The following is a 22,437-nucleotide window of genomic DNA, read 5'->3' as shown; positions in this document are numbered from 1 at the left end:
CAACGACGCTTGAAGTTGATAACAGGAGCGAAATACGCTGTAATTGTGTTTTATTGGAGAGAGCTATTTCAGTCCACATCATGGGACGAGTTTCAGCAGGTGACCAGTTGCAGCTTCGCAAACGGTCAGAAAAAGAATTCAGAGACTTTTTCCTGGTGTCAAAGGAGAAGTCAAAGTGCTGTGTCGAATGATGATGGAATCCTGTAGTGGTTATCACGCTCCCCTCGCAAGTTCCCGGGCAGGTTTAATTCCCGCGCAGGGCGAAACCTCAGTCAAGTTTACTTACTTCATACACACGCCTGTTTACCTAGCGGTAAGTAAGAACCCGGATGTTAGTTGATTAGCGGATCGCTTTCTGGGGGTAATAATCCCTCAAAAAGAAATTGGTAACTCAAGCTGTATACAGTATATTCTGTGAAGCCCTTTGAGACGTCTCGATGACGTGATAAGGAGCTGTATCAAAGATTATTGTAATTATTATAATGTGCACAAAAAACACACCCTGTGCGAATCCAAAACCCAGCGTAGCGATCACGATATAGGGACACATTCAAATCTCGCACGTTAACAGTTATTGCTTTATTGCGGACATCTTTTAAGATTTTCAACAATAACCGAAAAACACTACGTAAAAAGGCCCTCAATGAGCCCTTAGAATTTCACAGCCAAACACAGTGATCCTGACCCAGCAGAACGACAGTAGCAGTTTACAAAAGGTACAAATAACAGATTTGCACTGCGACGGACAGAGAGGGTTTTGGCACAAGGTGAAGTGACAACTGCTGTACGTTCTCAAGCATACTCGAATGGAGTTGACTATTTGCTAACTGCATGTTATAAAATATATATACCAGTACTTTAAAATAAAACTGGCACATTTGTGTGTGTGTGTGTGTGTGTAGCATTTTTTTGTCACTCAGAATCAGCAGCTGTGAACGAACGCTTGATAATTGAATCGTTCATCTGTACTCACTAGTACCAGTGGTCAAATAGTGCACAGCAGGGCAATGCTTAATGTGTGCGTTCACTAACAAGGGGAGACAGAGAGAGGGAGAGAGAGATAACGCCAGGTCACTGGAGTAATTCTTACCACTAAGTAAGATGTTTGCGATCAGAGGAAGCTATTCTCTGATTGCAGAGCATGACGGTTTCTCATTCAGACCATATTAAACAATATGAGCGAAACAATGTGATGGGAGAAAATGTGCCTGAAATTTCTGAGGATCCAAAATATTCCTCTTTCTATTCCATTCGCACTCAGCCCTCGTTAAAACCACTGCACCAGCCAAACCTTTCCATTCGTACCGTAATACTGAAACTCGCACTGTACTTGGGATCAGTCCGGGTTTAAATCGCTGTAACAAGGGAAAGTCTTGTATCAGAATTTCAGCAGGAAAAACCTCCTTAAGAAGGACTCTAGCTGGAATCATTCAGATTTCCAGGTAGATATAATAATAATGATCCTTGCATTTGATATAGTGCTTTTCACGCCTTCTCAACGTCTCAAAGCGCTTCACAGAATAGACTGTAAAGTGAACTGACCGTATATTTGTGAGTGAAACGCGCACAGCAGTGTCCCACAAACAGCCGTGGATTGAAAATGACCAATTTATTATTGCTTTTTGTTTTGGAGGGATTATTATTAGGCTCTGTGTGGAGTAAGGAAACTTGCCCAAGGTTTCGCCCTCTGCCTGGAATTGAACCCAGGTGTCTCGCTTGCAAGGCAAGTGCTCTAATCACTGAGCTACAGGACTCCACGTCCAATATCCACGCCTTTCCCGGAACGATACACGTCAGCTTATTTTAATTTGGTCAGCTGGGTGTCTGACACATGTGGAAACCCGTATATATGTGCGCCACCTACACGTGTGAAAATTGCCCTGAGTCTGGCAGGTCAATGGAGGAAATTGGGCAAGTAAGAATGAACACAGAGTGATGTGCTCCAGTGCGTTGGTAGGAACAGCAGAGTGAGATAGCATCATGGGGGCATGAGAGGAAATGCCAACAGAGTGATTACACGTCTCCTGATTTACCCCAACATCCTTCCTTCACCAGGCAGAATGCCACAGGGGCCGAGGCGAGTGAAACTATTGGAATGTCTGATACGTTTAGAATGAAGAATGAATTAGTTTAGTCCTTACAGCTTTATTCAGAAACTCTGCAGCTTGTGTCCTCTCCCATATCAAACTCCTTGAGGACGAGGACCTTGAACTTGATCCTCTGGGAGGCGGTGAAGCCGGACGAGGGTGGGGGGTTGATTGACTCACGGAGCTTGGCGTGGGAGAGGACACGGGCCATAGAGTTCTGTATGATCTCTGGCTTGTGAAGGGAAGAGTTGGGGAGTGGGGTGAGCAAGGAGTCAGTGTAGTCAAGCCTGGATGTAATGAAAGTGTGGTGATTAATTTCCTGCAGACTTCCTTGTCAGACAAGTCCTGTACCGCTCAGTTCCCAGCTCACTTTGAAAGTGAACCTTTCCCGTTCCCAGTCTGATCAGGCAGTCACTACACTCCCCTAAGCTCCACGGACAAGTCTTCCTGCTGTTGGTAGGACTTTGTGTGGTCCATACTGAACCCGGAGGGGGGATAGAGGGGGGGAGGTAGCAGGACAGACAGAGCTGGGTTGTTAAAGATGCTGTTTACAATAATCTGCTAGTAAAATAACCTTCTCGTTATACGCTGATAGAAAAACTCGCCTCAGGGATTTGCACACTGGTGCTTGTCCCTGAGGAAACACTGGCAAGTGAGCGGGTCCATTTTGAGTTGGGGTGTTTTTTGGTGGGGGGGTGGCGGGGAAAAAGGTTTTGGTTAGTCAACAATAAAACTTTTGTGCATTCTGTGCAAAGTTAAAGTGAGGGAGGGGAGAAAAATATATATTTATATGTGTAATAAATTGGGTATTAGGGGCGGTGGGAAAGAGAGAGAAGGGAGGAGAGAGAAGAGAGGGAAGGGGAAGAAGAGAAGATAAAAATAAATGGTAATAAACATTCTCTCGGCGAGCGAGCTATCAGTCCAGTGGTGTCAGGAATGGTCAAGCGATGTGTAGTCAGGGGGAGCGGAGTCACTGGGCAGGAGTGACGAGCTTTCAGAGGAGGCTGGGCTGTTGTCTCGACTGATGATCTGAGTGGAACAAACAGGCGGCGATTACAACAGTTTTAATCAATCTTAATCCGTGGACAAAGACCAAAAGCTAAACCGTGGGGGTGGGGGGAAAGCAAAAGCGAGGATAGAAAGATAGTCAACTGCAAGGATTGCCGTTACATCTAAGGTAACGGTTGTATTGCCGGGTTATAAAGGAACTTGATTCGGTCAAGTGTTAGAGAGCGCGAGCGGTGAGGCTAACTCTGGAGCCGACACTGAGGGAGGGTGCGAGAGAGTAGTGGGTAGCCATGAAGATTGAATCGGAAGAGAATACATCATTAACACAAACAGGTGCAGTTGCCAGTTTATTAGTGTTTGCAATCCCCAAACCGTTTTTTTTATTTTAGTAAATACGTTAAAACATGCGGTTATACAGTACACCTGGTTATACCTAGTTAGTTAAGTACACCTAGACAGTTAACGGTTTATAACCACGCCTGGACGGTGTTTAAAAAGCATTTATACTGTAATAATTACTGTTATTTTGTCTGCAGAGAAGCACTTTGAGACGTCTAGAAGACGTGAAAAGCGCTATATCAAATGCAAGGCTTATTATTATTGTTGTTGTTAATTTTAGAGTTTTTTTCCTGCACGTGCAAATGAGGGGGTAAAGATTCATCACTAACTTAACTTACTAGTCACTACAGATGAAACCATCACCAGAGAATCCTGAGCCCTGAGTTTTGTGCGTATGTGAGTGTATGTGTGTGTGTGTGTAAGTATGTGTGTAAGTGTAGTGTGTCTGTGTGAGGTGTGTGCTTGTGTGTTGGGTGCGTGTATTGCATGTGTGTGTGTGTGTGTGTACACAAATATAAACAGCTACCCACCTACTGAGCACCTTCAGGGGTCTCGGTGCAGTTAGCAGTTGCTTTTGCTGAATCAAACCGTTTCTCCTCATTACCTTCAGCGCATTGCTTACTACTATTCCCCAATAACACGCTTCTGTCCTACAAAATAATCATTCCCAGGTTTATTTGGATACTTCTCTCTTTTTTTTGGAACAGGCATTCCACAAAAGAAAAAAAAAACAACTACACACACAGCCAGAAACATAAAACCAGTGTACAAGAATGCCCTCCTTTGCTCATGACTTCCAGGCTTCCTGCATCAATTGCCTTTAACACAGATTCCAGCGCCTTAGGACGTCCTCCCCACGTGAAAGGTGCTATACAGATGTAATTTATTGTTGTTTTACCTCACTCCTGCTCAGACTGTTTTAATTTCAGGGAATTTTACACGGGCTGAGGACTCCAAAACATTCAGTGCGTGCACGGTTACTTCTGTTTTAACGAAAGAGTTTAGGATTGATATAGTGGAGTCCTGTAGCTCAGTGGTTAGAGCACTCGCTTTGCAAGCGAGAGACCTGAGTTCAATTCCAGGCAGAGGGCGAAACCTTGGGCAAGTTTCCTTACTCCACACACAGAGCCTAATAATAATCCCTCCAAAAAACAAAAACAATAATAAATTGGTCATTTTCAATCTACGACTGTTTGTGGGACATTGCTGTGTGCAATTGGCTGCCGCGTTCGCCCACAAATATACAGTCAATTCACTTTACAGTGTGTTCTGTGAAGCGCTTTGGGACGTCCTCCCAAAGTAAAAAGTGCTATATCAAATGCAAGGATTATTAGTATTATTATTATAGTATTATTTCAGAATCAGGCTCAGTTTACTGTGTTTTAAGAGTGACATGTTGTATGGAAATGTCACATTTTTAAGCTATTTTAGTCAGAAACAACTGGTTTAGGGAGTAAGGATTTAAACAGTAGGGATTTAAACCCTGTAGACTACTGCAGTTTGTTATCACCTAAAGATATATTTGGGTTACACAGTACACAAATATGTTACTCAAGGTCCACTATCTGTGAGTTTACTCTCGAACTCAGGGGATGGGAATGCTAGGATATCAGGAGCCATCGATGCCAATACAGGATCCCAGGATTCCTGTGTGGAATCAGTTCTCCCGAAATCCTGGGATTGCAACCCTCAAGTCCAGGCAGCGACTAAGTGGTGCGGTCACCCCAGGGCCTAGGAATATGTGGGGGTCCCAAGCCTTCGGCAGATGAGTGACTTGTGTTTCTCTCGCTCCCTGTTTCGATATGGCTGTTCAACCATGCTTTTGATCACCCCGCTTCCCACCCCACTGCCCTCCACCCTCCCCAATCCCGACCCCCAGCTCTAGTCTGAAACACTGACCGTCCAGCGCCTTGGGACGTCCTCCCGACGTGAAAGGCACCGTGTAAATGTCATTTGTTGTTGTTTTTGATGCTCTTACCCGCTTCCGGAGATGCAGGATTACCAGAGCCAGGAGCACCATGAGGCAGCCGAGAGCGATCAGGATGTACTGAAGGAACTCCAGGATCTTCGGCAAGAGGACCAGGTAGTTATAGAAGGTGTCTAGAGCTGGCCCGTCGATGATACCAGACTGTAAAGGCACAGGTTAAACCCTGCGTGAGTCTCGGTTATACAATTAGCGACAGTTTATACATCGCCTTTCATGCAAGGAGCACATCTCAAAGCACTTCACAGAGTCCGAACAGGGGGTGGAGGAGAGTTGAGAAAGGAACTGGGGGTGTGTGTGGGGGTGGGGTGTAGTAGTAGTAAGCACGCACAGTCACTTTATAACTAAAAGTATTGAAAGAGAATTTTCCTGATCACGGTTGCACTCACCTCTTCAAACCAAAGGAAAGGCAGCAGCAAAGGCCGGATTTTTCCAGTCTCTCTGGGTTTAAAACAAAAAAGGATTTTGATAACATACGTACAACGGATCATCAGTAAATATGGGCTGATGTTACGACAGCCTGGCACAGTCGGTAGCGCTCTTGCCTCCGGGTCAGAAGGTTGTGGGTTCAACTCCCCACTTCAGGACTTTGAGCTCATAGTGTAGGCTGACACTGCAACGCAGTGCTGGGGGTGGGGGTGACAGCCAAGGACAGACAGAATGTACTGAACAGAGACTATAAGGAAGAAGCCAGGAGCTGCTCATGACAGACACGGACTTGCCTGTGGCAATAACATCAGTACCATCCATCCAACTGTCCCTCTGCCTCACCCCCCTCCCTTGCCTCCTTCGAGGCCCGACTCAAGACCTTCCTCTTTGACCGTGCCTTCGATCACGCTTTGAGCTGTACTTACGTGATGCCTTGCACGGATTTTAAGAACAGGTTTAACTGGAGTTTGATGGAGACATTCAGAGGGATACCCGTCAACTGAAAGAGAACGACACGTCAATAAATCAGTTAGTTATCGACATTCTTCAGCGGCTTTCCCTGGTTTTACCAAACCTAACCCCGTGAGGCTGACACCCAGCGCAGGCCCGGCATGTACCAGGAATGAACAGTCAGCATACACCGTAAGTAGGTTGTTCGTCGATTGGCGATCGCTTTCCAGGAGGTAACAATCCCTCCATAACAAAAAAATTGCGTGACTCAATCCACGACTGTCTGTGGGACGCTGCTGTGCGCATTCGGCTGCCGCGTTTCGCCCACAGAATTACACAGTCAATCCACTTTACAGTACATCCTGTGAAGGGCTTTGAGATGTCTCATCGAGGGGATAAGGTCCTATATCAAATGCAATGAGTGTTATTATTATTATTGTCCCCCCCCCCTCCAACAGTGACTCGCAGTCTCTTACTTACGGGGTGGATGTCAATGAAAAGTCCATGTTCTCGCTCATTAGGGGTTAGCCCATGAACAGCCTGCCACAGAACTGGGTCTCCATTGTAGAAATGAGGGTGGGAAACAAAGACTTGAGAATCTAAGAGCGTGAAACACACACATATACACTCGTTTAGCCACAAGCCATAACCCAGCCCAACCCAGCCCGGTGTTGGGCCAACACAAACGATACGATGAAAGAGACAGATACACAAAAACACATCATCGGTCAAATGTATTAATAAAATAAAAAAGCATTATATTTAAAATTGGTTACTCAATCCAATTGGTTACTGTGCCCACAAAATACACACAGTCAATTCACGTTAAAGTGCATCCTGTGAAGTGCTTTGAGACGTATCGAAGATGTGATAAGGAGATATAGCAAATGCAAGGATTATTATTACTGTTATTAAATGTAACTTTAATAACCCCCCTCCCATCCCAAAACTGTGTGAGGGACTTGGTGGCTCGTGTGCTCACTGTGCCGACAGCTGCTGACGTTTAATACCCCTGACTCTCTGCAGGGACAGAAGCCCTCGTTGGGGGGGTAGGTGCTTCCGTTGGCAAACATGGTCTTTGGAGCCACGTAGCGGAAGGACGGGATGTGGGACGTCCAGCCAGACTTCTGGTACACCAGCTCCAAAGTTCTAGTTATGAATAACAACAACATTATGTTTTCATATCTCCCCTCTCCCCTCCTCCCCTCCACAGAAAATCTACAAATCACTGATTCCAACCCACAGTCCCTCCTCCTCGCACCCACCCACCCTCCCTCCCTTGCCTCCTTCAAGGTCCGTCTCAAGATCTTACTCTTCGACTGGGCCTTCGGTCACCCTCCTATCTCAACCCCACCCCCTCCTGATCCCAAGCCTCCAGCTCGGGTGCAAATCCTTGACTGTCCAACATGAAAGGCACTGTGTAAGTGTAATTTGTTGTTGTTGTTATTCCCACCCATGAGCAGCGCTAAATAAATGCAGGTTGTTGTTAACCTATTTGGCACAAGTGGATTCCAGTCAGGCTCTTACCTGCAGGCGTCCGGTGTGTAAAACTTTAGTGTGTCTGAGGGAGTCAGGAACGGTGCCCACATCTCTCCTGCTGTTCCATTAATCATATTACACTGCTCTGTGTTCCAGTAGCTTAGCTGGAACGCAAGAGAAAGGAAGGAATTTGCAATGACTCACAACCAGGGACGTTGGCCATTTCTCTAAAGAGGGTGTGAGCCAGAGGGATGTGGGTTCAAGCCCCATCTCAGAACCTGAGTTCATAAGCTAGATCCGCGTGGTCCAACCTGTTGCTGTCTGGCAAAGCTTTCCTGCTGCTTGTCCAGCTAGGACCACCCCGCCCTAGGGCTTTGGCTTGCAGGGTTAACAGGAGCTGTTTGGAAGAAGGGAGTTTGTTCCTCATCTCTAATTAGTCTCAAGCACGGATTAATCGGTCACATCTCTCATTGCGGTGACTGATCTGCCCTTGTAACACGTCCAAATTTGCCTTAGTGTGTGAAGACTTTTTTTCAGAAAAAAGCCTTATGACTTGTGACTGTGTTTATAATGATGGGGAAGCAAATCAATGGGACACCCTTCATCAGAGGAACTGGTTTCACATTCCCTAATACAGGGCAGACAGATGGCTGCTGATTAGTTGATGTATAAATCAGCCATGATCTAATAGAATGGTGGAACAGGCTCGGGGGGCTGAATGGCCTATTCCTGTTCCTATGTTCTTATGCCCTCCAATCCGTGTGGGAAGATCAGACATACATAGTCTCGAACAATTTTTTTTATATATATAAGCACTGTACCTCTGTAACACCATTCCAGTTATCCACTAGATGAACTTTACTGATATTATCAGCTCCTGTATTAACAGTGAATAAGCCGGTGTTTGAGTTGTTGAACTGGAAAGAGAGGGAAAGGACGGTGAAAGGTAGAATGTTTCTGGTGAGATGGAGATTATCAATCTAAAATACTGTGGTAAATTAGCCACGCAAATTAAGACTGAGAATATATACTTACATCTACAAATAATCCAAATTTCCCTTTGAAAGGGATGATTCCTGGAAATACTCTGTTCAGGAAATCCACAAGGGGATCGTCATAGCCCCATAGTATCTCCTTCACGGACTTCTGAATAAATGACTTCTCGTTGAAGGTCTTCAAAGCAGTGCTAAATATAACTTTTAAAGCGTATGGCAAGTGTTCAACCATCAGTGCTGCGCTCTGGAAACAAAAGACATACAGACAGTATGAGGAAACGCCCTGCACAATCGCAAGCAACAGAAGCAAATTATATTTACACAGAGACTTTCACAACGGGAGGGCGTCCCAAGGCCCTGGACAGTCAAGGATTCGCACATGAGCTGAGGGTTTGGGATCAGGAGGGGCGGAGGTCAGGGAGGGTGGGGGTAGGAGGGTGACCGAAGGCGCGGTCGAGGAGGAAGGTCGAGACGAGAGGGTGAAAAGAGTATCTAGCATCCCTTGCGTCTGCCACACACTGCGATTTATGTTCCTGTCTCATGTTCCTTCATCGCTCATTTTAAGCTGCTACTAATTTAATAGACCCACAGCATAAGCCTGCTATTCTCTTTCAGAATAATTCTCCAAATGAGATTTATGGAGCAATAAATGCTATGTTAAGATAGCTGCAGAATAATGGCAGGATTTATAACCGACTAAGCACATTTGAACTAGTTTTAGACATGAACACCTAAAGCGCTGTGACTATATACAGTATTGTATGTAACAACCGAGTGTATAATTCGCATCATTTAACGGGAACAATACTGTACTGACGTTTACACTGGTCTGGGGGAGCTTTGTTAGTCATTTGTTTGCGATCTAGAGTATTCAGGCCATGTGATTTCACACTATCTTACTCAGCAAAGCGTTATTTTAGGAGCTTTGCTCAGGAGGTCTGCCTAGTCACAGGGAGCGAAAGCCAAAGAAGGTGCTGTAATTGCAACAGGACAGTTCAGGGCACTGAGGCAATTCAATTAAATGTTGTACATCCTCTCACCAGGACATGAGCTACAGGAGTGGCCCTCCTTACAGCACAGCAGACACCCAAGATTGTTGCAACTATTTTTCCTCTAACTTGCTATTAAATATGACTCTCTCTATCTCTCTCCTCTTTTAACAACTCAAGCAAGAGGAATCGGGTTCAATTCCCAGGCGGGGTGAAACCTTAGGCAAGTTTCCTTACTCCACACGTCTCTGAGCTGGAACCCGGTTGTGAGTCGATGGGCGGATTGCTCTCCGGGGGTAATAATCCCTCCAAAAAAAATCCACGATTGTTTGTGGGACACTGCCGTGCGCAATTGGCTGCCGCGTTTCACCCGCAAAATACACAGTCAATTCACTTTACAGTATATCTTCTGAAACGCTTTGAGATGTCTCAATGACTCGATAAGGCACGATATATAATGCAAGGATTATTATTATTATTCACTGTGGTTAGAAGAAACCCACCAGGGCTAGCATGTTGGGCAGGATGAGTTCATCACTCTCATTGCCAACAGAGTGCTCGGGGCTGAAGTGATATTGGCGATATTCACGGTACGAGACAGTGAAGTTGTCATGAAACGTGATGTTGCTTTTCTGCCGGTACTCTCTGTAAATCAGAAACAGCAGTCAGCGCTCTGTCTCACACACACACACACACACACCCAACAAACAGCGTTTGAGAAAGACAAACCAGAAAACTGTAGGACGCAAATTGAGCTGAACTGAACCGAGCCCCATTAAAGTCTAATTTTCTTTTTGAATGCTTCAGTTTAGCAAAGAAAAATCAAGTGCAAGTATTATCCCAGAGCTGAAACTAAGAAGCCGGATAATTTATAACGATGGCAGTTCAGAATGTATTCACTCTCCGAATCCCGGGCTTCCGATTTCTTCCAGTCAGGCCTTGGGTTTAGTTCACTGTGCTCCCAGGCCTTGGGATGTCCTCCCGACGTAAAAGATTCCATACAAATGTAACTTTCTTTGTAATTTTTTAACATAGTACAAACCGCTTTGCTGAGAAGCAATTGATTGCCTGGCGTGTAAAGAGACGTTGAACGGAGAGATTTCCTGGCCCTCGCTCCAGCAGCTTTTAATTTTTGCTGCATTTGCAACTTTGCTGATGTTACTGGCAATAACCCGATTGATTCGCACCAGACAAACTGTGCTCTAGCCTCGAGACGAGATTGAGCTAAACTCACTTCGCCATTGTTATTTGCCTTCGCTTGATTGTGGGTGCTCAGCTGGCACAGGCAACGTTACATCCTGATCAACTGTGGCTCAAGTGTGTGTAATCTGCAATCCAAGCAGCGTATAACTTTCCACCTGATGTTGGAAAGTTCGGCACAGTACTCAATCACATGCCTCGCTGACATTCATGCAAAGGGCATGATTAGATTCACCATTGCTCCTGACGAATGTACACATAATCACGGGAACACATTAAAGTCAAGCATTTGAAATGGATTAAGGGGAACCAAACTGTATCGGGGGTTTTAATTTCACACAGGGAAGCACTAACTGCCTCTTTGAAGCTTTCGCTCGGTTACAAAATCAGCTAACACAATGGTACAGACTGTGGTCACTTGCTGCTGAGCTTTGCTGTGAGTCAGTACCACTCTTTGCAAAGCACACAGGAAAGGTCTAGGACAGTGCTCTCAATAACAAGCTCTCAATGGCAATGCCCATTCTGGTGTCCACCAAGCCTTGGCTCTCATCAACTTACACCTAATAAGTTTCCCGAATGAGGTAAGCAGGATGCATCCATCCAGCGAGAGAACGAGAGAGAGAGAGAGAGTGCACATTCTAGTCCAACAATCTCTAGAATTTCCACGTGTAGCTGGGAATGCCCAGAATTTTCTCTTAGTTTGGTTTGGATACTCTTAAGCGTGGTGATGGGTATTTGGTGATACTGGATCCATTCAAACTTTCAAGACTGAGGTGGATAGATATTTGTTAGTTCAGGGTATCAAAGGATATGGGACAAGGGCAGGTAATTGGAGTTGAGGTAGAGATCAGCCATGATCTAATAGAATGGCGGAATAGGCACGAGGGGCTGAATGGCCTCCTCCTGTTCCTTTGTTCCTATAAGAAATGGATGAGTGATATGAGAGACTGAATAACATAAATACTGTAGTTAATCTACTTTGGGGCAAACACATGTTTTTTTTCCACCAGGCCTCTCATGTTGTTCCTATTGAATTGGATAGAGCAACACAAGTAGAGATAAGCAGCCCTTTAACCTAAACCTCCAGCTGATGTTATATGCATCTCTTGTTTACAATGTACTGCACAATCTACAGTACTGTGGAGTCCTGTAGCTCAAAGGTTAGAGCACTCGCCTTGCAAGTTTCCTTACTCCACACATAATCCCTCAAGAAAAAAAAAAAATTTGTCACTTCAATCCACGACTGTTTGTGGGGACGCTACTGTGTGCAATTGGCTGCTGCATTTCGCCCACAAATGTACAGTCAATTCACTTTACAGTGTGTTCTGTGAAGCGCTTTGGGACGTCCTCCCGACGTGAAAAGCACTACATCAAATGCAAGGAATATTATTATTATTGTATTATTTCAGAATCAGGCTCAATTTACTGTGTTTTAAGAGTGACATGTTGCATGGAAATGTCACATTTTTAAGCTATTTTAGTCAGAAACAACTGGTTTAGGGAGTAAGGATTTAAACAGTAGGGATTTAAACCCTGTAGACTACTGCAGTTTGTTATCACCTAAAGATATATTTGGGTTACACAGTACACAAATATGTTACTCAAGGTCCACTATCTGTGAGTTTACTCTCGAACTCAGGGGATGGGAATGCTAGGATATCAGGAGCCATCGATGCCAATACAGGATCCCAGGATTCCTGTGTGGAATCAGTTCTCCCGAAATCCTGGGATTGCAACCCTCAAGTCCAGGCAGCGACTAAGTGGTGCGGTCACCCCAGGGCCTAGGAATATGTGGGGGTCCCAAGCCTTCGGCAGATGAGTGACTTGTGTTTCTCTCGCTCCCTGTTTCGATATGGCTGTTCAACCGTGCTTTCGATCACCCCGCTTCCCACCCCGCTGCCCTCCACCCTCCCCAATCCCGACCCCCAGCTCTAGTCTGAAACACTGACCGTCCAGCGCCTTGGGACGTCCTCCCGACGTGAAAGGCGCCGTGTAAATGTCAATTCACTTTACAGTATATTCTGTAAAGCGTTTTGAGACGTCTCGAAGACGTGAAAAAGCGTTTTATCAAATGCAAGGATCATTATTTATTTTATATTACTCACCTCCATATTGTTAACATGAGATACCCGCTGAGGCACACGTACCTGTAAACGTAAGGTCCCCGCTGACTAAGAACTGCCTTTTCTCCACTTAGAAATTCCGTGGGATTCTTAACCTCAAAGAAGTAGACAGACATGTAGAAGGGCACAGGGATATCCCGCCACATGGTATAAGCCAGGCCACTGCTGGGGTCAATCTGAACTTTCTGCACACGGGAACAACAACAACAAATTACACTTGTATAGTACCTTTCATCTCGGGAGGACATCCCAAGGCGCTGAAAGAGAGACAGTGTCTGTAAACACCCTTCACATAAAGACTGAATCCAAATGAAATAACATTAAATTAAAAAAATGTAAAAATGTTAGTTCTGTTCTGTAGAATCACTATGAAGAAGAACTTGTAATTTTTAGAATAATGTTGAAATGTCACAGAACACTGTCGCCTGCAGTGACCTATTTTTATAGGCAATTGCAATCAGCCCACCCTGACTCATTGCTCTAGCCCTTTCCTCACTTAATCTAAGCTGTTAACATTTTTATAAAAAAAATTACTTGTACAATGTAGCACGCTGTGTCTGAATGTCTTATGAGCTGCAAATCTGATCCACATTAACACACTGTCTGGATAGAGAACCTGCCTTTATATCTTTGAAGTAGTGTACAATCGACCCTTTGTGCGATGTTGCAATGCATGTAGATCATTTATATCTAAAAAGAGTCCCATGACAAGTTACAAGTGTGTTAGAGGAAGTACGTTGGTGAGACAGTGTCCTGTAATACAATTGTAGAGCTCCTGTGATGTGAAGCTTTGCCCCATCCTCAGAAAACCTGATGTTCTAACATTGACCTATGTTTAACTACAGATACATATTTAACGACATAACTTCCAACACGATTGTTATAACAACAACAACAAGATTACACTTGTATAGTGCCTTTCACGTTGGTGTATGTTATTATAATAACTTGGTTTCATAACCACAAATCTTCACTCTCAGTTGGATCCCTTTTATATCTCCCCTGGATAATCTGACTCGTTCCACAATGGAATTTTATTGGCACATCAATGCTTTCTTTCAAAGCACAATGGAAGCATACAAACATGTCATTGGATTACAGTTGTCTAGCCAGTTTACCTGAAAGAATTCAGATCGTTGGTCCTTGAACCTTTGAGCACTGTGAAATTCTTATCTCATAACTCAAAAGAAAACTGCACGTATGTCACATCTTTCAATTAAAATCTATCAAGGCACTGGAAAACGAGCATGGAAATATGAGATTTAAAGGTGTCAAAGGTGTGTGTTTTTAGGATGGACAGAAGCTTCAAAGTTTCGCCCTCAAAATACACAGTCAATCCACTTTACAATATATTCGCTTTGAAGACTTATCAAATGCAAGGATTATTATTATTATTATTATAAAGTGGCTCCGAAATGTTTGAGGATGGGTTAACCAAGGCTGAAAGCTTGTCCCCCAATGGTGGTGCAAATGGAGCGAGGAGCAAGCAAAATCCAGAGCCAGAAGAGTAGAGAGGATGGGTGAAATATAGAGATTCCATAATAGGTTAGGGGCAAGACCATAGAGGGATGTAGTGATCAGAACAAAGATCTTAAACTCAATCCTCGTTCATACTGAGAATCAATGAAGATTAGAGCACATGGGGTGTGGGTGGGGGAATAGTAATTGTATGAAGCTTTATGCAGGGGAGAACTTCTATACAAGTTCCAGTTAAAGAGAAAAAAAGAACTTCTGTTTCTTTCATAAATCAGAACAAGTTTTCCTACTTGGCTTGGAGAGAATTCAGCGGAAGCCTAGATTTCATATCTCCTAGTTCATTGCCAAACCATCAACCCTCGTGAAACATTCTTTTCCCACTTCCTCAATCCATATCAAATGCCAACTAAGAGCAATGCTCTCCACAAGCTGCATAGATAGATACTCTCTAATCCCCAATATATTACAGCAAAACCTGGAGTCTATTCCTCCATTTGCCACTGCGACCAACTCTTCAATGCTAAACCCTGGTCTCCTTTCCTCCATACACCTCCACCCCCAATACTCCAACTTCACAGAAATGAGACTGTGAAGGGATTTAAAGATTTGAGGGGATTTAATTGAGGATCTTGGGAGTTGACCTGCTGGAATAGTGGAGCCAATGGATCCCAATGGTGAGGGCAGGGGAAACATCACCCCCAAAACAGTCACATGTTCTACAAGATAAATCATCCTATAAATCTTCTACATGTCAGAGTGCTCCACAGAGCCAAATACCCATGGTGTGGGTATAATGATTAATAACAGCAATAGATACAGCATGATAGTGAACAAAGAAGCTCTGATCAAATCACTGATGACTGCACTACTGGCCCTGACATGAAACAGTCAGACCCTGGAGGAACGTCTCATGAAGAAAAAAACCTGCTCCTATTTAGCTGATGTTGTTGGTTGTCATTCAGCTGGCGGCAGTTTATGATGATGTTTCTGAGCAAGTACTTTAGTAGTGAGCTGGAGTCAAGAGGGTTGGTAGTATGGGAAAATTAAAGGCGTGACCGAAAAGGAAGGTGCTGACAGATACTTTAGGGCTTCAACCTAGAGAGGGGATCTTATAGTAATGCATGAAGTACTGACGAGGGTTGAAAAAATAAACCCAGTACAATACTCTCAAATACACCCAGGACATGAGGGCATGGGCTCAGGGGATGTGAAGGGCAAGTTTAGGACAGACATGGAGGGTGGTGGGGGGGGGGTGCATTTTTTTTGACACACACTTGACATGTAATCAACTGATGGGAACAGGTTACCAGAAATGGTGGGTTTGAGTCAGGACACTGGAACTCAACACAAAACAGCTCAATGCTGGAATAGGAAGCTAGTGGGGGGCGCGGGGGATTCTGTACGAACGAGACATTTACCCCTTCCTTTGGATTCAATCGCAGGACAGCGACACACCCAAAGGATTACTGGCACATCCCTAAGCTAATGAAGGGCGTACTTACGTAGGCTTATGGGCAGAGAGAATGAGATGTCTCAGCTCTGGTTAGAAACTTCCCCGCTTGATAATAATAATAATAATAATCCTTCCACTTGATACAGCGCTTTTCACGTCTTCCAGACGTCTCAAAGCGCTTCACAGAATATACCGTAAAGTGAATTGACCGTATACTTGCGGGCGAAACGCGGCAGCCAATTGCGCACAGAGGGTCCGCAGCTTAATCTTGTTCTAAAAGCGAAGCTAAGGTGTGTGTGTGTGTGTGGGGAGGGGTGTTATTTACAGGCTACAATTACACATTAACATTTAATCAAACAATTCAAATGAAATGAAAATTGGGCCAAACAGCGACAACAACAACAACAAACAAACAAACAAACAAACAAACAAGTGTTTCAAATAAAGTCTGCTCATCAGGAAGTGAGCCTTTTGCTGAGCTCACTCAGCAGTTTTACGAGACGCAAAACGAAGGAGAGATTCTAATCCACAGGAAAACTCGCAGCAGCTTCCACACAGGAAACTTCACTGGGATTCAGATGTCCACTCACCTGCGGCCCAAAGCGGATTGTACAGCACCAGCACCAGATCAGCGGAGCAGCACCACCCCCCCCCACCCCCTCTACACACACACACAGGACCCCCACCCCACCCCTCTACACACATACAGGACCCCCCCACCCCCTCTACACACACACACAGGACCCCCCCCACCCCTCTACACACACACAGGACCCCCCAACCCTCTCCACACACACACAGGACCCCCACCCCCACCCCCTCTACACACACACACAGGACCCCCCCCCACCCCCTCTACACACACACACAGGACCCCCACCTCCACCCCCTCTACACACACACACAGGACCCCCACCCCACCCCCTCTACACACACACACAGGACCCCCCACCCCCTCTACACACACACACAGGAACCCCACCCCCACCCCCTCTACACACACACACAGGAACCCCCACCCCCACCCCCTCTACACACACACACAGGACCCCCTCTACACACACACACAGGACCCCCCACCTCCACCCCCTCTACACACACAAAGACCCCCTCTACACACACACACAGGACCCCCCCACCCCCTCTACACACACACACAAGACCCCCCCTCTACAAACACACACACAGGACCCCCCTCTACACACACACACAGACCCCCCCCCCCCCCACACACAGCACAGCGCAACGTTTTCAGACCCCTTCCGATGGGGGGGGGGTCGATGATGCCCCCCAACCCCCAAACCCCCCCCCAAAACCCGTTGCAACTCACCTGCGCAACTTGCTGCTGGATCCTACCGGGGGTGACACACGCCAGAAGGATGCCGGAGGCCGCCAGCAAGGCCCCCCCCACCCCCAGGACCACCGGGGCTTTGCTTCGCGGGACCTTCATTGAAGCAGAGAGGGAGGGAGAGAGGGAGAGAGAGAGGGAGAGAGAGAGAGAGTGTGAGAGAGAGAGAGAGTGACCAAACCAAACCCAACGCGATGATTTGGATTGCAGAGCAGAGTGGTGCTACACCCCCCCACCCCCCCCCACCAAAGGCTGGGTGCAGAGTGACCTGAGGCAGCATTGCCAGCCCTGACATTGCCCCCCCCCCCCCCCCCAGCAGCTGGCCCGGCGGCCCCGCCCCGCCCCGCCCTCTGGGGCCTGTAGTTCTCCTCGACCGCCTCCCCCACGCCACCCCTCCAGCCCACCGCAGCCACCTGCCTACAACTCCCATGCTGCCCCGCGCTCGCCCCGACCAGCCTGGAAGGGGCGGGTCAAGTCAACAACAACCACAACCACCACCACAACAACGACGACGACAACAACAAGATGACTTGTGCAGCAGCGCCTTGCGGGTCGATGGGGGGGCGTCCCAAGGCGCTGGGCAGAGTGCAGCATTTCAGACCCGACGCTGGGGTGGTCGGTCAGCGGGATTGGCAAAATTGCTGCTTGCGTCCAAACCCATCCACCATCCCAAGGCAGCAGGCGGATTGACGGCGCTCTCCGCCTCACCCCGTTGAAACGGTCCCCAATTGCAAACGTTCCGGCTAATTGCAACCGCCTGAACATCCCTTGCGAAGGACGCTTCGGGCAACTGTCATGATACGCAACCATCAGTCTGTCACAAAGCGGTTCAAGGCGTTGAAGAGAATAGGTCAATTGAATTGGGTGTCTCACTCTGTATGTATGTGTGTGTGTGTGTGTGTGTGTGTGTGTGTGTGTGTGGGGCGGTGGGATAGAGAGAGTGTAGGGGCTCCTCCATACCGGACGTACAAACATTTCTGTACACATGGGATGTGGAACTCTCCCACAAATATTCGCCCACAAATATACAGTCAATTCACTTTACAGTGTGTTCTGTGAAGCGCTTTGGGACGTCCTCCCGACGTGAAAAGCGCTATATCAAATGCAAGGATTATTAAGGATTATTATTATTAACTCTCAGTAGTTTAGTTCGGATACTCTTAAGCTTGGCAAGAAGCTTCCATGGGTGTCTGACACCCAGTTGATCAAAACAAAGATTTGCCTATGGCGGTGTGCAGCAGCGGCATTGCTTTGCATTTCTACCGTGCCTTTCAGGTAGGGGAAAATATTGAAATGGTTCAGAGACAGCGGTGGATCAAGGTGGAAAGGTGACCAAAGGCATAGTTGAAGAGGTTTAGTTGGATTTTTGAAGACAGGGAGAGAAGACGGTGTGAGGGTGGAGGGAATTCCAGAATGCAGCAACTGAAAACTGGGACGTAAATGGGGGCAATGGACGTGTAAGCAAGCACATTAATACACTCAGACATAGACAAGAAAGTGTAAATAAGAATTTAAATTCAGTTTGGAAAGTCTCCAATCTCCAACAGATGTATTATAATAATAAATAATAATAACCTTTGCATTTGATAAAGCACTTTTCACGTTGTCCAGATGTCTCGAAGCCCGTCTTTCTCTTTGGCACTGGTCAATCAAAAATGTGCACCCGAGGGATTACGAGGGATGGAGGGTAGGGAGGGTGGGTTACCTCTTCAAGAGCATCAATGCAGTTGTACAACCCTTTCTAATGCAGAACGTAGCAAAGGAGAGAATGTAGCAAGAAAGTATAAAAGTCCACTTTTATGTGTAGCAAAGTTACTGAAGTTTAAATACATTCTTTGAATAGTGAACAGACAAATTCACGTGCTCTCAAATCGTAATTTGACCACCTTTCAAGGTTCATATTTAGTTTAAACCTACAATAAGCTGGAAATTGCTTCACAAAGCACTGTTTAAATGATCGGAAATTTACCATTCAAGATGACGTACTAATGTAACACAATCTATTTATTCTCTTGGGAATGACACTGCCTTAGGGCACCTACATAAAAAAACAGTTGTCCTCTTAAAATGCATGAAAATAGCAAATGCGTTTCACGCCATAAACATTCATCTGACATCTGGCAGTAAATCTAATTTCTAGTTACAGTATATACTAGTTTGTGTGTATAGTTTCCCAGGACTTAGATGGGGTGGTGAGGGTGAGTAGGCAATATGTCCTTGTTCTAAAGTGACAAACACTATCTGTGTGTGCTCAGGGACTAAAAATACTTTTACAAGGTAATTTTAGTGGGAATAAGGTTACCTTATTTTGACTACTTTTATTGCAATGTTTGTAAGTCTCTGGCAGAATGCTACAACACAACAGAATGGTTTTCTCTACAATAGTATACTGTACACTATCTTCAATGTTCATGTACAAATAATTTTGCATCAGGTGACAGTACAAGAATTTGAATTTATATGGCACCTTTCACGCAGGGTAGCGTCCCGGAGTGCTTGACAGTATGGGAGTCTGACCCCGGGAGAGGGGGAGATGACCTTAATCACGATCAAAAATAAAGGTCTTTAGGTGAGATTTAAAAGAGAGATTGAGGGAGAGAGAGTTCCAGAGTTTTGGAGCGTAGTAGCTGAAGGGCACAGCTACTGATGGTAGAGTGGAAGGGATGAGGGACAAACAGGAGGCTGGAGCCAGCCGAGCGGAGGCAGTGGGTGGTTCGAGTCGGGGTGAAACAAATTGAATAGGTAGGGAGGTGCGAAATGACGAAGGAGTGGATGAGGATTTCGCCTGCTTTGGTTGTGAGGTACCAGCTTGACCGAGTGTCCCAATTATGTCTGGCTGCTTAAATGCTCTTACAAATCTGCCCACTTATGATCTGCAATTAAGTCCACAGCTGACAATACCTCTCTTCTGCCTCATGATGGTACTCCTCTTTCAATCATCTGTTGCTTCGCCGTTTCCAACTCACGCACTTTGGTATCAGCGCTTTGGGTCGTCCTCCCGATGTGAAAGACGCTATACAAACGTAATTTGTTGTTGTTCCACTTACTGCCGACTCCGCTCTTATTCTGCAGTTAACTCTTTGTCTGCCATTGTACTCATAGTACTGCCTCTTTGGGCTCTAATAATCCAATTTAAAGAATATTCCAATATTCAAGTCAACCTTAAATAAAAGGGAGCAGTTGCGTTTGCAGCACAGATTAGCAGATCTCTGAAAAGAATGGGTTCTGATTATGGATCTGAAATGCTTTGCTTTAAGTGTATAAATGCTAAATCAGAATAGAGTCCACCCTCTGTGGCTGTCTTGGCAGTCCAATTCCTGAGCAAGGTGGGTACACAATACTCCAGGGCACCGCTGATGACAGCCTAGCCAGCCTGGATCATCAGCAGGACTTGGAAGACCAGACCAGTCAATGGGACTAGGGACACTTCCTTCAAAAGGGTAGGGTCATCCTAGCTGGACAAGCAGCAGGAAAGCTTACTTCAATGGCAAGCTATGTGGTTTTAACTGGTTAGACTCCAGCAGTTACTCCAAAGAACACTACAGGGACCCCAAGGCTCATCTCTCGCCCACCTGCACTTTCTCATATGAAATTAGGTAAGCAGGATGCGTCCCTCCAGGGAGAAGTCATTCCATTCGATGTATAGGTGGGATGCATGAAACTATTTGGTTTGGATTCTCTTAAGCATTGTGATGGGTTTCCACACGTGTCAAGACACCCAGCTGACCCAATAAACACCATTGAAGTTGCTTCAGCCTCCACTGGCTGGAGCCACAAGGTTACCATTCACAGGCCTGCAGAGCATACCTGGCTCAATCTGTTCCAGAGCAACTCTTACATTGAATCATTTGTGAATTTAAGACTGGATTCACAAACATGACACCCATTTTGGACACAAGCCAGGAAAACCCAATGCCCACCATTCAGATTTAGTATCCACTGCTGTCCTGACAGAATATCTGTCAGACATCAAGTCCGGGATGAGAGCTAACTTGCTTCAGTTGAACGTGAAGAAGACCGAGGCTCTCCTGATTGTCTCCTGTCAGCACCTCCACGCAGCATCACCATCCAAGGATGCACATTCCACCTCACTGAGCCATTTTGAAACCTTGGTGTCTTGTTTGACCCTCAATTATCCTTTCTACCCCATATCTGTGCCATGACCCGCTCTGCCTTCCCCCACCTCCGCAACATTGCCCGGCTTCGCCACTGTCTCACACTACAGGCCGCCAAAACCCTCATACATGGCATTCATAACATCCAGGCTCGGCTACACACACTCCCTCCTTGTCAGCCTCAACTCTTCCCTTCATAGGCTGCAGATCATCCAGAACTCTGCCCGACTGCACTGCTTTCCCATCACAGAGGATACATAATTCAAAATCCTGGTCCTCACCTTCAAAGTCTTCCATCCATGGCCTTCAGCCCTGGTACCCGTGCAACCTCATACAACCCCTACCAACCTGGCCGCTCCCTCCACTCAGCAGGGTCCAGCCTGTTTCATGTCCTCCACCTTGCCCCACCACTGGCAGACAGGCCTTCAGCCACTCTGCCCCTATCCTTTGGAACTCCCATCATGGACTCCCTCTGCCTCACCCCTTCCCTCCTTAGACTCCCCTCTTCCACGATGCCTTTGATCACCCCCTTCCCCATCTTAGGTCCAAATCACTGATCCTTGAGATAGGCTCCTGACATGAGAAGTGTTATACAACTGTAATTTTATTGTTGTGAAAGGGGCTCATGTTAATGCTGATTTATATTTTACCAGATTATTGTGGTCAAGAGTTGGAATAGAAACTGCATTTCCAATATTGAGGAATACTCCCTCCACCAATACTGCATCACCATTTACAATAAAGGAGACTCTTCCAGCAACTCTCATCAATCTATACCATAGTATTGTGAAATCTCAGTACTAGTTGACTGGCACTCATTTATTTTAGTGGAATTATGCAGTAGGAACCCAGTTAGTCGATTAGATCACTTTCCAGCAGTAATAATCCCTCCCAGAATAGTAAATAATAATTTGGGAGACAGTTTGGGGAACATTGCCATGCACAATTGGCTGGCACATTTT

General features: G+C 45.8%; 1 protein-coding gene across 1 annotated transcript; it reads right to left on the bottom strand.

Annotated features, from left to right (window-relative positions):
• Nucleotides 1-1,711: 1,711 nt before the first annotated feature.
• scarb1 (scavenger receptor class B, member 1) lies at nucleotides 1,712-17,602 on the bottom strand. Its single transcript, XM_042337301.1, has 12 exons — nucleotides 17,343-17,602; nucleotides 13,108-13,268; nucleotides 10,264-10,405; nucleotides 8,812-9,015; nucleotides 8,598-8,693; nucleotides 7,825-7,940; nucleotides 7,280-7,446; nucleotides 6,778-6,896; nucleotides 6,273-6,346; nucleotides 5,808-5,859; nucleotides 5,413-5,562; nucleotides 1,712-3,116 (listed from the first exon to the last, which is right to left on the bottom strand). The coding sequence occupies exons 1-12, from the start codon at nucleotides 17,460-17,462 to the stop codon at nucleotides 3,018-3,020; spliced, it is 1,500 nt and encodes a 499-aa protein (XP_042193235.1). The 5' UTR covers nucleotides 17,463-17,602; the 3' UTR covers nucleotides 1,712-3,017.
• Between the last annotated feature and the right edge of the window lie 4,835 nt (nucleotides 17,603-22,437).

Source organism: Callorhinchus milii, unplaced genomic scaffold, assembly GCF_018977255.1.
Source record: "Callorhinchus milii isolate IMCB2004 unplaced genomic scaffold, IMCB_Cmil_1.0 Scaffold8, whole genome shotgun sequence".
NCBI lineage: Eukaryota > Metazoa > Chordata > Chondrichthyes > Chimaeriformes > Callorhinchidae > Callorhinchus > Callorhinchus milii.
The sequence above is the reverse complement of the archived record's forward strand: the minus strand, read 5'-3'. Positions and strand labels throughout refer to the sequence as shown.

Bases quoted from the DNA above. Each gene is read 5' to 3' on its own strand.
- scarb1 (XM_042337301.1), bottom strand. From the start codon at position 17,462: ATGAAGGTCCCGCGAAGCAAAGCCCCGGTGGTCCTGGGGGTGGGGGGG. The intron at 8,694-8,811 runs GTAAGTATATAT...CTCTCTTTCCAG, and splicing joins AATTTGGATTATTTGTAGAT to TTCAACAACTCAAACACCGG. The intron at 6,347-6,777 runs GTAAGTAAGAGA...GTTCTCTTTCAG, and splicing joins TTTTCATTGACATCCACCCC to TTGACGGGTATCCCTCTGAA.